Source organism: Corvus cornix, chromosome 5 (assembly GCF_000738735.6).
Source record: "Corvus cornix cornix isolate S_Up_H32 chromosome 5, ASM73873v5, whole genome shotgun sequence".
Taxonomy (NCBI): Eukaryota; Metazoa; Chordata; class Aves; order Passeriformes; family Corvidae; genus Corvus; species Corvus cornix.
The window spans coordinates 32523813-32542189 of NC_046335.1; the positions used below are offsets into that span (position 1 = coordinate 32523813).

Consider the following 18377-nt stretch of genomic DNA (forward strand, 5'->3'; position numbering starts at 1 on the left):
TACCTTTGTGCTCTGGTTTTATTAATGTTTTGTAATACATCTCTGGATCACTGATGTGTTATTTGTGTCAAATTTGGCTTCAGTGCAAGATTTTCTCTGTACTTTTTACATTACAACTACACTGAGGGGGTGCACCTGAGCTGTTACCCTACATTAACAGCTGGTCCGCCTGAAGGCACTGCTGCAGTTACACAGCACGGGCAGCTGGCGCATTTGGTTCTGAAGGCTTCACACGAAGACTCCTAAGCTGTGCTGCCCTTGATGCAGCCACAAGGCAAAACAGTTTTTGAGAGACTGCAATCATCCCCAGCCAGGCCAGCCCTTTCACATGAAAAGAGGCAGCATATTGGCTCTTTGCAGGGGCAGGTGCATTAGACTCTCCAGACTGAAACTGCTAGTGTGATCAAAGAGCTCATGCCAGGGCACTCAATCAACTTCTAGAACCTGCTGCTAAAATGAAGAACAGTTAAGACTGGTTCCTTGATATTTACTTGCAGCAGCAGCTTGTCCTGTGTACCCCTTAGCAAAGGCAGATGCTAGATACCTACCTGAGAAGTGTAGTTAGGGGGTCCTGCAGTTACAGAAAATTACTCTTTACATCTCCTTTTCCTGAGGATGAAGAGTCCTGCTCAAAGTCATTACACTTTTGAGGGCAGTCCTGTATATTTAATTTTTTCCCTGAGAGCAAGGAGAGCAAAGAAAGAACTCCTGGCCTGTTAAAAGGGGCCAGGAATTTCTGCCCTCATCAGTTACAAGCTTGTCTGCTTGACTTCTCTGCAATGAGAGGGGATAGTGGGAGTGCACTGTCAGTGTAACCCATCTGATCTTATCTGGGCCTGCAATATCATATGTCCTGCACTTTTGGTCTCTAACTCTCTTCAGGCCTCCCAAGGACACTGAGAAGACTGAGAACTACAAAAAACAAGGACAGTTCTAAACTGGAGAAATCTCTTCATTTACTTGCAGGAAAAAGGATATAACCTTTAAGCCAAGCAGTTTTCTGAACATACATCTGTATCTGAACATATCTATACATGGATATATGTAAGTTTAACCAAAAGTTTGAAACAGAGAACTGCTGCTGCTGCTGGGGAAGATAGCCTTGGCAGCCCATTCCAGTGATCTTGTCTGAGCCATGCCAAACTTTCATGCTAACTTATCACATGCATTTATGTAGCTTTTCTTGCCATTAGAACAAAAAAGGCAAGCCATATGCTTTGTGTTAACTCATAGCTTAACTAAGTCCCCCCTCTTTTTGCTTGGTGGGTGTGCATACAGTAGGACACAAGAAGGAGTTATAGTCGAGGTAAGTTAGCCCTTGTCCAAAGAAACAACTACTTAAGAACAACTAAACAGCAAGGACATGGAAGATGGCCACACTACACAGGGCAGAGAAGCCTATGGGAAATTGGCTGTTCCCAACTCCCTGAAGGCTCATCGGTGGAACACGTAGGTGTACCAACCAATGCATGCCACTTCTAGTGTTACTTGGTATGGGCCAACTATTTTTGCATAAGTAATATTTTAATTTCATGCTACTGTAGAGAACACGATGTTTTTCTTCCACAACACGCTCTTCTCAGAGCCCATGCTAATGCAGCACCTTAAGTTTTAAAGTGGTCATCTGCATCAAACCTATATTCAACAGGTGTAGTAGTTTAACCTGTAGGTATTCATAAGCTATGGAGATAAAGACTGAGATAAGTGTAGAAAGATCTGCATCTTAATGACAACAGTGCATTTTTTACTGATATTGGCATGATTTTTGCAGGGAAGTCCACAATAATTAGTAGATTTTCAATAAATTAATTTTGGAAAGATTGTTGAGATTGCAGAAGTAAGCATCTTAAAGTATCCACAAGGCGAGTTCTAGTTCTTATTTCTCATCTTTTCAAAAGAGAAAACACAGGTGCATAAAGTTGTACAGATATTTATCTGCATGAAGCAGAGTAATGACAAGAGGAAGAGAATTCATTTAAAAAAGTGTTTGGCAAGCAGAAGTCTTAAAGATAAAATCTTCCACAGGAAATCCATAAAATTAGAGAAGTATCATAGAGAAACTTGGATTTTCAAATTTAAACAAATCCCAGGAAGCCCAGACACCATTTGTCTTTCATTTTTCAACTGCTTTCAAAGTCAAGAACTGCTAGCCTAGGCAAAACATACAGGGCTAAACTGAGGGCTGCTTAGACTCTGGGTCCATCTCCCTTGATGACTCTGCTCACAAAACACATATGGAGAGACCATTTTAGTGTTATTGTAAAATTAGGGTAGAATGCCTCTGGCAATGCCCTTCCCACCAAAACTATGCATACCAAATACACAAAGCAAACAATAAGAAAACAATGGCACAGATCAGTATTTCCACAAGAAAACAGCAGATTTTTAAGGGAAAAAAGTTCTAAATACAGAATACCTGCCTATAAAGCGAAATTGTTCATGCACTTTAGCACTCCACAAGTTACTACATGCTCCAGAATATTCTAGTTTACTGGATTTTTTTTTTTTTAAGCATAAGAGATAAGGTATTGCAGATTCAGCTGCAAGCAGTGAACTATTTCACATAGACATAAATGACAGGGAGCCTTTTATTCTAACTACTGCATTTGGATTCTAGCCAATCCCTCAATGAAACGTATAATTGGATAAATGTAGGTTATGGCATTAGTAGTATTCAAGCACCTCTATTCTATTTGAAAAGGAAACAGTTTTTCTGACCTTTAAATCTCACTACAAATAAAGGAGCAATTATTTCTCAATAAGAGCATCTGTTGAAAATTAAATTAAATTGAAGAAAAAATCAGTTATTATTTTTCCTTGCTTTCATAAACCCTCCTTACTTGTCAGCTTCCTGAGGGTCTGCCAAACCACCTTGTCTTCTGTGTCTATCCTTCACATTGTGAGATTCCCAGAGGTGAGGCTCGCTCTTCATAAGTGGGGGAGGAAACACTCTTGGAAGTGTAAACTCTGGCAAATTTTGCATGTAAAAAGCAAGAGAGGGGGGATCTTTTTCAGAGCTGTGCTTAGAAAGCCTTTTTAAGAAGCATAACAAAAAGATGCATTCTCATATCATTTGCTGAAATTTTATCTAGCAAGTAGGGGGTTTAATAAAATATAATAATTCTTGTAGTTACTGGAATCACAGAAATTGTGCTGCAAACAACTGTCTCTCACTTATCCGTCCCTGACATGGAGGTAAAAAGGCACCCTTTCCAGCACATGAATTTACTGGCATACCTTTTCACATTTCTAGACTAGTTGTTGTTACTCTGATGACATGTTTAAGCAGCCCTTTCCTCTCTGATCTATGCAGCAGATGATTTTTGCACAGCCTGTTTTCACTCTGTGCTCAGCATGCCCACTGGCTCTGCAGGAGTTCTGCTCGGGAAGTGAGAAGGAAAGCATGCACTACAGATCCACTAAGCAGATACCAGCCCACGTCTCTCTTGGAAAAAGGCATTAGGCTGAGAATTTTTGTGGGGTGTTTTCCTATTTTTTTTTTTTTTAATGATGAAACTGAAAGTTTTTTCACCCCTTGGTAGAACTACTTTAATTTAAACTTGAATTCTGAACATACAAGAATGATTTCACTCATTTTATTGTCATCTAGGTTCAAGAAACTTTTTAACTTTTTTTTTAAATCAGGATATTTAGTTTGTCACTTCTCTTTGAAATTAAAGTCCCTTGACCACTCTAAGTCTGCACAGTAACAGTAAAGCTGGAGTGAACTTCTCACACTGTTACATTATACTGAAATCAATGCTGTAGTCCTTTAAAATATCCCCCTCAAGTTCTATATTTTCTATATTACATATTCAATTGATACACATAATTCATATATATATATACACACACATAATGTTTATGAAAATGATTGAATCACCTTAATTTTCCACTTTCAGAAGAAAACAATATGCAGTTTGTCATTTAAACGGGCAAACCATGGTGGGATCAAAATATACCCACTGGAGAAAACCAGTATCAACAGCTGAGCACTGGCCACCACGAACACCAGCACTGTATGTTTATCACTGAGGGGTCTCAGTGACAAAGACAGAATGGTTTGGTCACATACTGCTCAGCAATTAGATGCAAGCACACCAGAAATTTTTCTTCATGGCTATGTTGCTTTCACCAATATTAAATTTTTGGAACAAGGCATCTATCTGTGCTGAAAAACAATTGTGTGAAAAAAGGTAAGGAGAACAAACAGCATAAATTTACATGCACACGTGAAACTTCTTGTCCCTCAAACATTTCAAAGCCCAAAAGTCAGAAGGATAACTTTAAAAATCAGTCTCCTGTGCTCTGCTATGTTTTGGATTAAAGGAGCTAGAAAGGACAGTAAAGAAGCTTTTGACAAATACAACTTATGCTGAATGAAGGTATGTTATTTCAGAAAACCTGTTTCCAAATCCCAAGTTAGGCTGCAAAAGAAAATTCATTTAAATATCTTAATCATCACTGCTGCATCACTCCCTGAGGAGAAGCTGCCACATTCCAGTGCAGCTGGAATTCAAGTGGCGGGCCCCAATGGAGGGGTTATTGCAGGTCACAACACAGAGTCACTGGAAAAACAAAGAAAAACCCATGAATCCTCCTGGGCTCAACTTTCTTTTTACACTGGTATTGGTGATGTTTCAGCAAATGACCTTGTCACTATATTTTATATAATATCTCTGTTATTGTCCACCTTTTACCAGTACTTTATTTTTCCAAATAATTTATTTCCTACAGCTTTACTTAATACTGAAAATACAAAAAGAAAGGAAGGCTTGAATTGATATTTCACCTGCAACATCAAGCAAGAAATAAAATATTCCCAAACAACCTGTTGTTTAATATAATACAGTAGAAGCTAAGCACAGATAAATATTAGGCCACTAATTTTTTACACTTTCTGAGCTTTGGGTACTGACCCAACAAACCTCTGGAATAGCAAGCCATGAGCGCTGTGTCCCTGTGGCTTGCAGTGACTACAACTGGTGCAGGGTCCTCAGCACTTCCCAAGGCTAAAAGTTAAGTTACAGACCTCCTGTTGGAATATACCCTTCAAGTCAATAGCCATTCAAACTTACCTGCTTCTCCCTGAAATGCCAGATGTGAATAAAAAGATGTATGGCTTCAGGAAGGTTGTAAGTCTTTGTTAGCAACAGCAACCCTTCCTTGAGGGTGCTAGGAAAAGATTTTCTATAGCTGCGAGTTTCAAGATAAGAAAATAAACCAAGAAAATAAGAATTATATAGTATTTTTCTTAATGTTCTCTAGATATTATACATATAATCTTTAAGCACAATTTAGGTTACTTTAAAAACTGCCCAAGCACTTGGAACACTGCTTTTGAGAAGATCTCTATAAAACACAACCTCCATGTGAAAATAACTGGACTGTGGCAAGATTACAGCCAGCAGACAGTCCTAAACGAATATCATACAGGCACAGAAAATACTCTTGAAAACACTTGCCAGTATTGCTTTAATTATGTTTAAAATAGCAAAATTATGACACCGGTTTAATATTTTTAAGATAAGAAACATATCTAGGTGAGATTTGAAAAGTTCCTTGAAATGTGCTTTAAGCAATCCTATGCAGAACATCCACTATCAAAAGGTTTGTTACTGCTGTTGAAGAACAAGCAAAAATATCAGAAAGTAAAAAAAAGAAATAGCAATAGCTTATTTGAAATATAATGTCCCATTCAGGTTTTTAACTAAAAGCAAGTAGATTCTATTCTGATCTCTTTTATATCCACACAATTACAACTTTACCAGGAGTGTGCAACCACTTCTACAGGCAACTCTGTAAATTAGACTAAAATCTGGGCCAATATGTGCATTAATTTAAGTGTTCATATTAGATCAAGTAAACCCTATGCAGTAACAGCCCATGTATAGTTAATATTCTATCCATACATCTTTTCTTGATGAATTTTGAATGACTGTAGGTATAGGATCTGAGAAATCATTTGTCCCTTTTGTTCAAGTCACAGGAGAGCTTGTCCATGGGATAAATCTGCTGAATCTCCTTTGCTAGAGTATCTATCCCCACTTAAAAAAACTTTAAAAAAACCCCATTTTTTTTAAAAATGTCTTCTTATTCTGACATTGCAGCACATGAAATGGAAAACTGACCATCAGCTGAGTAAATAAAGCGAAAGTCAGGAAAAAATACTAGTTAAAGACTAGACAATCAAAAACCTGTAATGAATTGTTACTATTATCTCAAACCCAAACCAGCTGCATTACCCTCCCCCTCCCCCCCATTACTATAAGGTTACACAATCCAGTAGCTGCTGCTGGGGCAAACTTCTGAATGCCTCCACCTTTACTCTCACCAAGCCTTCACCAGGGGCTGCCATCCTTCCTCATTTAATTACATTTCTTAACTAGAAGATATGAATGTTTGCTGTGTGGTTACCCTTTTCCCAGACAAGAATCAGGCAGACCTGAGCAGACTAGTGCTGATGTTCTGATCCAGCAGAGGACTTGTGCAAGTCGAGCCTTCAACCAAACCAGGGGTCCAGCCAACAGACAGCCCTGGGGCAAAAAACTGGGTATTTGGATGTTTCATTGAGTCAGGACTCTGAGTCAGGCTACAAGCTCCAGCAAACTGTAGTAAGATAACAGAAGACATGTTTTAGCTAACTTTATGCAAAAACTAGCCTCTGTGTGTGTGGAAAGAAAATTATTTCACACCCTCTCTAATAAAGCCCCATCAGTACATACTAAACAATTCAAGTTTGGTTGGTTTTTTGCATTATTTTTTCACAAAGAATGACATGCATGTCTTATCAGACACACAGCTACATAATATCTGTGTACATTTCTTTATTAGGCAGAACACCCCCAGGAAATTTAATGAAATGCAATAGTTTATTTTGAAATCTGCAACAATATAAGATGACATGAATAATTATCTCTAAAGAAAAAAGCAGCTCATGGAACATTTTCAATTATGGTAATTTTTTCCCTTCAGGTTGCTTGATATGGTACTGTATCAGTGTAGTATCACTGATTGAGGTTTAGCTACACTTTCAGAAAAACAGTTGTGCAGAAAAGTATATAGCTGCTCTCCCCTCAAATTTCAATGTTCATATGATCTGAAAAAAAGAAAAGAAAAAGGTGCTGAACTGCCGTAAGCGCAACATTACTGGCAAGAGGAAAACGTAACAACGGTTTGTGATACAACTTCTACTTACAACTTAATATAGCCCCCAAAATAGAGCTGGAAATAATTCTTTATTGGCTCATACAACTATGAGAAATAACAGCCTTTTCGTGTCTGCATGTGGGTAAGTCTGGAGTCTGTTAACCTCAGGAAACAACATCTATATCTACATATATAAGAGCTAGATATAGATTAGTGCTTCTTTCAAGAAACAGGCATTACTTATCTTTGAAGGCACATGAGAGTTTCCTTCATATGTATATATATTCATATATCTATATGTATATGCATTATGTTAATAATTATGCTTTTCTTAGAATATATAGAATTTAATGTATTACAGTAAATCTATATCACAGACTACAGTACCATAAGGAATGCAAAACTGAAATTGTGCTAAACCAGTTTCACACAATTTTATTTGCTTAACCAGCACTACACAAAACTTAAACCATATCTAAGTGGGCAAGAAAATCAAACTACTTACAGAAGATAATGCAGACGTGTTTAAATGTCCTTTAGAATTAAGACCATAACAAAACTCAAGTATGTGAATATCTCTTAAAAATGAAAACAATACCTGGCACTTCTCATACCTTCATCTGAAGACGTATTTGCCTTAAACTGGATTGCACTGGGATCTCCATTTCTCAATACAATTAGCACATTTAATCGTGTCTGAACTAACAAGCAAATTATCTACAGAATACGTTAAGCAAGTTTACAAATTTGATAAATAACACACCATTTGGCCTATGTCCAGGACTAATTGCTTCAGACAGACTGAGTCACCTTTGTAGAAAACAAATTAATTAGCTTCTTAGTAAAAAATGAAAAAAAAAAAAAAAATCAGGGACTGAAAATTCAGAATACTTCCCCCCTCAAAAAACGAATTCATAAGCAAAAAGATCATAAAATCAAGATGCTTATTAAACACACAGATTTGAGTTCTACATGATTAAATATTACTCAGTCACTCCTGCAAAGAGATAATCTAATTACCCCATTACATTACTCTGACACATATGATTTTGACTCAAAGATATTTAAATTATTATGTGATAAATGTTAACACATTTACCTTACAGACTTCTACAATGAGATGTCCCATATGGAAATTTACTTAATAGTGAAAATCTCCTTCCTCTCTTGTGCAATAAAACTACCTCACAGTGACTATATCTACAGTTACCAGCTCACTTCACTACCCGGTGGTCACAGTGCATGGTGTTTTCCTCAATTTAACACATTCCATCTTAAAACACACTCACAATGGGAGGTGGTAGTTGGGGCTGAGTCACACATGGCTCTGATCACGCTACATCTGTTCGGACTAAAGGAGAACTTTAACTCAAGTGAAGGCAGCAAGTTACTGAGTTTTTCTCGATGTTGGTTGCCAAAGAAGCCTGGTCATGTAGTATGCAATCATGTTACTCCTGCATGAGATCAAGTTGCCCCTGGCAGAGGTGGTTCTCTGTGGTGTTCCCCATGACCACCACTGCCACCCTGCTCTCCTCTGGGCAGAGCACTCTCTACCCTTGCTCTGCTCTTCTGATGCCCGCATCTACATGAAGAGCAAAACCAGCCTGTAAAGGTAGCTGATAAGTAACCTACTGGGAAAAAAAAGCACCAAAACCACCCAACCTTTTCTACATGTACTATTTCTATTTTCTTCATGTAGAAGCTATGGCCTAAATCTCCTAAGGGACAAATAGTTCAGGTAAGTATGGATATACACTTTGTCTGGCAGTGTAAAAACAGCAGTAACATGACTTCCTGCTTTCTGACAGGTGGAATCGCTTTGAAAAAATATTAACATTCCCTTCACTGTAGAAAGATTAAATACAATCAAAGAAAGTGTTGTGATCGTAATTACAAAATTATAACATAGCAGAGGAATATTAGAATCTTCATCTAAATTACTAATGTATGTGAAGAAAACAGTTTCTCTAAATCCAGAACAGATTTCCAGTATAAAAAAGATCAATCTTGACAAGCATAGCAAAATGTATTGATTTCTAGTGAGATTAGACTGTAATCACAAACTTCATACTGTCACAACTTTTACGTAAAAAAATGAAAGGTTTACCTGCCTAAGATCTGGCTTGTTTGAACAGTTGGCTTTCCAGGAAGAGAACTAGGCTAAAAATCTAAATATAGATTTAGATTACAATATCACTATGTAATTATATGTAAGTAAAGAAAAGAAAAACAAGAGACATTTCCACAATCTTTTTATCATACCAGACAGAGAGAAATTTAATTTTTTGCTGGTTAAAGTCTATTTTTTCTTTTATCAAACTAAAAGTAATTTATAGAAATTGTTCAGTATTATTAATCTTGGTATCTTATGTGTGTAAATTTGAACTCCCTAAAAGCAGTTTATTATCTTTAATATAGCTATGTTTGTTTCTATACTGCAGAGTTTACCTTATTAAAAACTCCCATGAAACACTTGGATTTTCATGTGAATTTTTGTACCAGCTACTGGGAGAATATTTGCTCTCCACAGAACAGTGAACATGACTTTCTACTACCAAAAAGATAATCCATATGTATTTTCAACACTGTTTTCCAGTTGACAGAATTAATCAACATCAGTGATACATTTCATAAAACTCCTAGTCAATTATTTAAGGGTAAGAATTTTAATAAACATTCTGTTATTTTGTGTGTATTATTTTTGGCAGTTTTATGTTTTCTAAAAGAACATTCTCGCCCCACCATAATAATCAGTGTGTATTGGTGCATACCTTTGGTGAGAACCTGCTTAGGTTTTTTCAATTTCATCAAAAGCCTATTCTAAAGGGTTGTTAAGAGTCTCACCTCCTTTGGTTTGCAGTGGTATGCTGAGAATGTCAGCCTCTGTGGATGGCTCATTGTTCATGCTGATGCAATATAATGGTTCACCCAAGAAAGAGGGTTTCTTCAATCTTTTTGTGTTGAGTGCTCTTGACATAAAGTAACCTTCAGTAATACTCTTATCTTCCATCTTCTGTAAAACTTCTAGGTCATCAGGTTCCTCTGTTTGGGCCAGTGAATCCTTTGATAAGTGACTACCAGCCAATGCTTTGCTGATATAGTAGCCAGGGATTTTGCTCTCTGCATTAACACATAAGCTTTTGTCTTCGAGTCCAGCCTCTTCCTGAGCCATTAACATCCCTACAATATGGTCTTCAACTAACATTTTGGAAAGACTAGATGTGGAGTGAAGAGTGGAGTCTTGACTTGTGTAACAAGGGGGACTTAATCCAAAAGAAAGAGATTCCTGAGACTGTGGCATGGTAACGTTACTTATTGTTCTCTGAGGCTGCATACATTCTTCCAGAAGGGTCTTAAGCTGCTCTTCAGAGAGGCTCGTTTGTTCTTCAGTCTGAAAAAAAAGGCGAGAATTTCTTCTGTCAAGATATAATTAATGAAAAGCAGCGCCATAAAACAGCTTGAGAGATACACTGGCAGAATCCATAAACAAATATCAATGTTTTTCAATTCAAACTGAATTTAAATATGCATTTCCATAATTACAAATTTTATGCAGCATCCTCACTAGGTTCTAGATGGATTCTGTGATGAAAGTTAGGACGGAAGTCTGATGTCCACAAGGCACTGAGGGGCCTTTGATTTTTTATAGTCTTCCATGATATCTGACTGGTTTTTTAATGACCAGAGCATGTACTTTTTCATGTATCTTGGTTTGTTGTGAATACATACAGACACATACATACACACACTTTAAGATTTTAGTTATTGAAAGCAAAATAGCACATTGCTAAAAGACTGTTGGGGCAATGCAGCTGGGATCAGAAATGGTTTTGGACAGCACCAGCCCACAAAGATTGTCACATACTGACTGAAATATTCCCAGCCTCTCATGGTAGAAATACCACATAGTGGCATTTCTCAACCATGTGACACAAAGCACATCAGTTACCTACCATGGCAAGCATGACCCATGGCATGTGACAGAAGAAAGCTCCATCTTCTGTAGAACAGTTTTAGTGCTTCCTTCAAGCTGTCACTGCTTGCATAGTTCAAAGATGTATCTTTTCAGTTAATTTCTTATTCAGAGAGCAGCACACTCCCATGATTTTTATCACACAGGTCTCCTTTACTGGAAGTTTCTTAAAATTTGTTATTAAAGATAATGACTGATATTAGCTGGTTATGGTGAAGAATAGCAAAGGATATTTTGCTTAAAGAGATTAGCAAGAGGGACTTACTTCCAGCTTTTACAATCTTTAATGCTCCTAAAAACAGAGAAGCACAATATTCCCTGACAATTTAAAGATTATAATGATAAGTACAAGACTATTTTTAGATATGTATAATACATTTGCCTATTAAACAGGAGCTGTAAAAGATATCGTAATATATATTAAAAATGTTGGAAACACTATGCAACATTTAATAGAAAAAAATGCTTTCTACAATCAAAATCTCAGTTTTACCCAGCCGCCAAGACATAAAGGATCAGCTGACACACTAGTGAACTCTTAGGCTATAGTGACTTATGTAAAACAAAAATTGTATTCATTGTGTAATGACCTCTACAGAGAATTTACTTTACATTGTGCTAGAGGATGGAGCTACTGTCATTTCAGAGGATCAGTATCAGATGTTTAGCTGATATTTTTTTCCCTGAAGGTCTCTGATCCAACTATTGGAGTCATATTATCCTGTTTGACACCTATGAAATGACTTGGCTACAGACAAAGTACCACAGGGTGTATGGATTACACCTGAAAACTGATTATTCTTGTTCATCAGTGGGGACAGTTTTCAGTCAGCAAGGAAAGAGTATTTCTTTGAAAAACTCGTGGCTATTAAAACTTACAAGATGACACTACAAAGTGAAAAAGAATGACATTTTAGGTTACCTTCAGTCACCATTCTGTACTCACATACTCAAACATTAATAATAGCTAATAATCACTGCTACAGACCGAATACTGTACAGTTCAGGCACTAACTAATGTGTATAAACTCTATAGAGTTATTTAACCCAGTAGTCTTTTCCTGCAGATATCAATTTCCTTCCCGAAGATACTCCAAGTTTCCTTCTTACACATAAAACAAAAGGCAACTGCATTAAAAAAATCAAGATGTTCAGGGCTTTTAAACGTGCGAAAAAAAAGGTGGGGGAGGGGAAAAAAGAGCATCAACAGACTATCATTATGGGTAGAGATCTTTATTTAGATGAATACAGAATCAGGCAATTATACTGAGATTCATCTAATCTTGTTATCAATCAATGTATTTTTGATAATATAACTGAAATCAAACCACGAGCTTAAGCACTTACATAGATAACGTGCAAAATATTATGACATCTTCAAACTTTACTCATGCTTCTAAATTTTAATCCTAGTTCAGAAAGTACTCAGTGATGAAAAATAACTCAGACAGTGGAAAACAATTAGTATGAAAACACTATGATGACTCAAACATGAAACATGAAATTTTTCAAATTTTCACTTTCAATGTAATCTACTGGCCTGCTAAAGTCCTTCCATGTCTTGAAAAAGTATTTTAATTTGCAGGACAACATTTGTTTCCAAGTAGTGACTATCAGAATGGACTCACTGTAAGAAACACAACACATTCACACAGGAAGACCCTAACATAAGAGACCACTACTGGAAGCACAGCTGCATCGAGAGTATATCCACAGAGCAGATTATGCTATGTAAACATAACTATATTTGTAACACAGAAGATTCTCACATCTGGAAATCCACACGGATTCCCACATGGTTTTGAGTGTGTGGTTCTATACTAATTTATTTCAAAGCTCTTGGCCAAGATCATTTAGAGCTAATTTTATGTTAATGACAGGGCAATTCACTCACTGCAGAAAGAAATTATGTATATGGAGCAAATGAATGATCAGTACAAGATTAACACTGTGAGGAAGATCATCTTGTCCAGCCTTTCTTTGGTCCTTTCATTTCCCCCATCCCCACCCCATTTATCTACAGTCCATTTTCCTTCATCCAAAATTTTTTTCTTCTTTTTTATTTCTTTCAGGAGAATCATACGGCTTGTATTCATAGATTACCTTGATTATTACCAGAGGGGTAAGTGGGAAGATTTAGAGCCTAAGACATATGGGGAGGGAAATGAGTAAAACAACTACAGAGTTAAAAAGTTTGGGAGCTAGTGGGCTTGTTTTTCTCCAGAGTGGCAGGCCTGCAGCCAAAGCAGACAGTGTAAAACATTCCTTTGTTCCTTCTATTTTCTTTTTTTCTTTCTTTCTCTCTTTCTCTTTCTCTCTTTCTCCCTTTGGATTTTTTGTAAGACATGCATGTGAAGATAAGGACAGTATTTAATAAACCTCTCCAAAAATTACGTTTCAGAATACTAAAGGCGCACTGCTATTTTCTTTCACCAAACTCAGGAGATGACTATAGGCTTCAGGAAAAATACACAGTGGAGAAGATAAATAGCCATCAGTCATCCACTCAGCAGCCAGGAATTTACATTGAAATGAAAGCAGAAATGCTGCTGTTGAAATGAGGAAACAGAGTTTAAGGAAACACTGTAGGGAAAGTCATCTCACAGCAAAAAAGGCTGTGCATTTGCAACCAAATGAGCATTTGAACTCATGGAATTGCATAATACAACTGTATTAGGAGTCTGCAGAGTATATATTTGCACACACCAGAAGCAATCCAGTCACAACTAACTGTAATAGTTCAGAGTCATGACACTTGGATCAGTAACAGTCTTAGGGAGACACTGGATTCTCTATCTCCCAAGCTTTCACTGCCCTCATTGTAAATAATTTACAACTCCTATACAGAATAAATACTTCAAGATATTTCTTTAAAAATACAAGGACATAAAATTAATGTCATTCAAAATGCAGAAACAGCCCACTAGACAAGGGAAAATGAGGTATCAGGTCTGGTTCCCATTAAAAACTAGAAAACCTTTTAATTGTTCTGGCTAATTTTTAATAGGACACTGAGTCCTATTCATTTCCTAGGCTTTTTTACCGTTAATGATCCAAAAAACTAATTCCTAGCCAGGAGTTTAGGAGCCTGCTAATGACCTTTACTGTTTATGTGTGGTTAGCTTCTCACACATTTGTGGCCCTCCTCTGACTGAAGATTTCTTGTTCCTTGCTGAATTCCTCCGTGACAGGAGTGTATAGAGAAAACCTTACTGCATGTGGTAGGAATGCAAACTTGTAGTTCGCTGTGGACAGCCCTGCTGTGACTACAAGTTTTAAAGTTCAAATCTTTAGGCTTTCTTTCTACATCTACACAGTAACAAAAACAGACTAACACTGAAAGCCCTTATCAGATTTTACCATAGGGAGAAAGCTAACATGTCAGGATTATTTCTAATTATAGTAAATAATCATAAAATGACACACGGTAAATGAGCAAGCACTAGAAAGTCAGGATATTTAAGGACTCGTGTTGCTGGCACATCTATAAATGTGGAAATTTTTTCCCTAGCCTGAAGGTGCTGCAATCAATAGTTCTCATAACACTTTATTTGCTTGAAATAATTTACTTTGATGCTCTAATTTGCTGATGTTTTTACTGGTGTAAAAACAGTCAATTCTAAGGTAACTGCTTTCTTCCTGATGAACTCCTCAATTTTAAGAGAATACTGATCTATTGAGACAGAGTTCAGGTTTTTGACAGATCAGCACAGGGAGGTTTTGTAAGTTTTAGTTATTTAATAACCTATTGACAATTTCTCAAACAGCTCTGTTCTGTTTTGAAAAGGCAATCCTTGCCTTCTGTCTCTATATTACTCAACTCAACATGCACCATCAACTCCAAGTTCTCACCTTTCTGCATCACACCCAAGCATCATGCACTTGTCTATGAACAGTACTGGGCAGTGCAACTGTGGAATATTATTAATATGCTGCAAAAAAACCACATGCATCATGTCACTGTGGAAGAGCTTCTTACAATTTCCAGAAATGTTGAAAGCCCGAAATTCTCTTGCACCACAGAAGTCAGCTTGGTGTCCATAACTTGTAAACTGATTCAAATTAATGTAATATGTCCATTGCGGATTAACCCCAGCAGACAGCTAAGCACCATACAGCTGCTTGCCTACTCCCCACCCTCTCACCCCAAAAAGGTAAGAGGAAAGGAAGAGAAAAAGAGTGAAGGAAAGAGTAAAAACAGTAAAATTTTTGGATCGAGATAAAAATTGTTTAATAAGCAAAGAGAGGGAAAGATAACAAAACAAGCAATGCAAAGGCAATCACTCAGCATCTCCCATGGGTAGACCAACACCCAGCCAGTTCTGAGCAAAAAATGATTAACTTTGTAGAACCGTCTCTTTTCCCTTTTTATTACTATGCATAAGGTTATATTCATTGGCATGGAATATCTCTTTGGTTAGTCTGAGTCATCTGTCTTGTATCCCAGCCTACTGTACACCCCCAATCTATTCACTGGGAGGGCCGAGTGAGAACCAGAGAAGGCGCTGATGCTGTGCAAATGCTGTTCAGCAATAGCTAGAACATAGGTGAGTTATCAGCATTGTTTGGTCACAAATCCAAAACACAGCACCCTATAGGCTGCTATGAAAAACATTAAAATCCCAGCCAAACCCCGTACAGAGACCCACACATCCACTTCCACAAAGAAATTAAGTGCTCAGCATGTTATTTTACTACTTCTAAAGGTTGCTGGTTTGTTTTACAAACACTCGGTTAAGAGAAAAATCTTAATGAATGTAAAAGAAAAAAGTTAATCTTTCCTCTCTAAGGCTGTTTCAGAAGGGTTAGCTCAGAATGTCACGACAGAAAATATTAAAGGGAGTAGGCCAGAAACATGCTCACTACTCAATGAGCATGGTTTGGAGAGGCCAGTAATGTGTATGGATTTGACGGTGTTAAAAATTGAGGCTGAAAGCTGAATAATGTATTCAGTAATTAAGAGCTCCTTGTGCTACAATCATGATTCACCATCTGGTGGTTCTGTACTTATGTCTAGTGGGCTTGGGGACTTCTGTAGTGTTACAGGAAAGGCATAAATCTTCAAGAGTGAACAGGACTCCTAAGCCATAGGAGAAAATCTCCTGCTTCTGCTTCTCCCTCCTTCTGCTGTCTTTCCTTCTGTTAGTTAAATTTTCCCTTCTCTTATTTTTTCCACTGTTTCTGTTTGTGCAAGGGAAGAATGAAAAGGTCTACTAGTCAACTTTTGGTATCTGCTTCTGCTAAGAGCCAAAAAGCAGAAAGAACAGAAGTATCTTGGTAAGAAAATAGATGCACCAGACAAAAAGAGGAGGAGATTAGTGAGCATCTGGTAACATCACTGTCTGAAAAGAAAATTCAACTTGTAACATTATGAGCCATCAGAACCTCAACATCAAAGTGATTATCAGCCTCATGCAAAAATATAAAATCTCCACTAAAAAACCACTTTAAGAATTTTAGAAGAGAAAATGAACTTCACTAAGAAATTGAAAATAAAAACCCAAAAAAATTTTTTCCCCTCTTTCTCTGACAAAGAGAAATTTTAATAGAAATCAAAAGGAGACGTGAGTTTATACAGTTTTGTCTTACGTAGAGTAGCAAAGTAGGTGAAAACTGTGGAGATGAGACATGATAATTGCAGCAGTTTTTTAACAGCAGCCTATAGGTTATACAGGTAAAAACAATTAAATCAGTTTTGCCTCCAAGAACTTGTCATAAACATGCCTCTTTTCATCATTACAAAGAGGCATAACACTTGTTTTAATTTTATCTTTCTCAAAAATATCAAGTAAATTGCTTGTGGTTTGAATGCAAATAAAGGAAAACTGTGTTTCATCAGCTATGCCACACTGTAAACTTTAGAAAGTGAAAGCAACTGGTTGCCAGAGGTAAGAGAAGTAGGGGGGGAGAAAAAGAAGCCAAAAGATCTTTTGCAGTTATTTACTTTTCATTTGACACCATAGACACTAAGCTACATTGCTCACAGCTGCGGCGTTTACATGGTACTATACTACGATATAAGAGGTTTGTAAGTGGGATGGCTGTAAGTGGGAATTATTTCTTGGAAGTCTATGGAAATAATTCCATAATTTTTAAAGACCCAAAAAGCTTTATTTCTGAATTTCTGCTACAAGTTGTACTTTTTACCCTTATTTTCAATTTTAACTTCATTTCATGGTAGCTTTTGATCTACAGGTTGTATAACATTTTCTAGGTGCTTACATATTATCAAGTTCTCACCCATGTGCACTAAAATCTAAATTTGTATGTCCTAAACAAGTGTTAAGAAGGTATCTTTAGGAAACAGAATTTGAAAATGTCACAAAGGCTTAAGGTTTCTAACATTTCTATCAGGCATGTATTGTAATAAAAAATAAGTATTTTTCAAGTAACTGAAAATTGCATCATCATTTTTCTCAACTGAGTATATATACATCAGAGGAAGATTATGACTTTGAAGCTCTGTTTCCATTAACTGAACCAAATACGGTACTTGTAGTCTTTAGGCCCTAAGCAGTATTGTATTCAACATAAAGCATTAAAATATCACATATATCTCATTAAAATATTTATTGCTATTAGCATGACGGCTTTTTCTGTCATTTTAGGAGCTAATATAACATAAGACTTATGCATCATGTTATATTGTACCATTTCCCCTAAGGTCCAAACACTGGTTATAATTGTACAGCATATTTGACTTTCGTATATATTGTTTAATAAAAATTTACTTTCATTACGATTCAACATTGTCCTGTTACTCAATTTCACTCCAGCTTTCATCATTAGCATCAGGACACAAATTTCAAGTAAGCAGGAATTAACAAAGGAAGCAATTTTATTCAGTACCTTTAATCGAAGAAAAAGATAAGAACTACAATTCTAAATAAATATATATTAAATTGTCTAATTGAATGTGCATATTTTCCTGGCTAGGGCAAAGAGGTACTGACTTGATGTAAAGAGCCTCTACAACTGGATATCCTACTAGTCCCTAAACAGTAAGAGTTCAGTGCTCCTTAGAGAATGTAATTTCAAAGTTTAAGAATTTTAAAAGCTGCATAAATCATAATGTAAATCCCCCTCCATTTAAATACTAAACTATGAGAAAAGTCTCTGATTTAAATCACTTTGAATTTGAAAATCCATCTGCTCCAAGGCTGTCAACAGATGTTTTGCAAGCTCTTCTAACTTCAGATTAGTTCAAAATTAGCTCTTCTAATCTACTGTGTTTGTAGATAGAAAAAACCTAAGC

General features: G+C 36.7%; 1 protein-coding gene across 2 annotated transcripts in view; it reads right to left on the reverse strand.

Moving 5' to 3' along the window:
* Window positions 1-6812: 6812 nt before the first annotated feature.
* The window catches only part of FSIP1 (fibrous sheath interacting protein 1), a 69397-nt gene continuing 57832 nt past the window's right edge, over window positions 6813-18377 (reverse strand). The window contains exons 11-12 of one of the 2 annotated variants that reach the window (XM_019283336.3): window positions 9994-10540; window positions 6813-7099 (exon numbers count right to left, since the gene is read on the reverse strand). In XM_019283336.3, coding sequence (XP_019138881.1) covers window positions 7077-7099; window positions 9994-10540 — 570 coding nt within the window. In that variant the 3' untranslated portion in view covers window positions 6813-7076. Of the gene's footprint in view, window positions 9318-9993; window positions 10541-18377 lie in introns of both variants that reach the window. The other variant, XM_039552214.1, reaches the window with a different exon arrangement.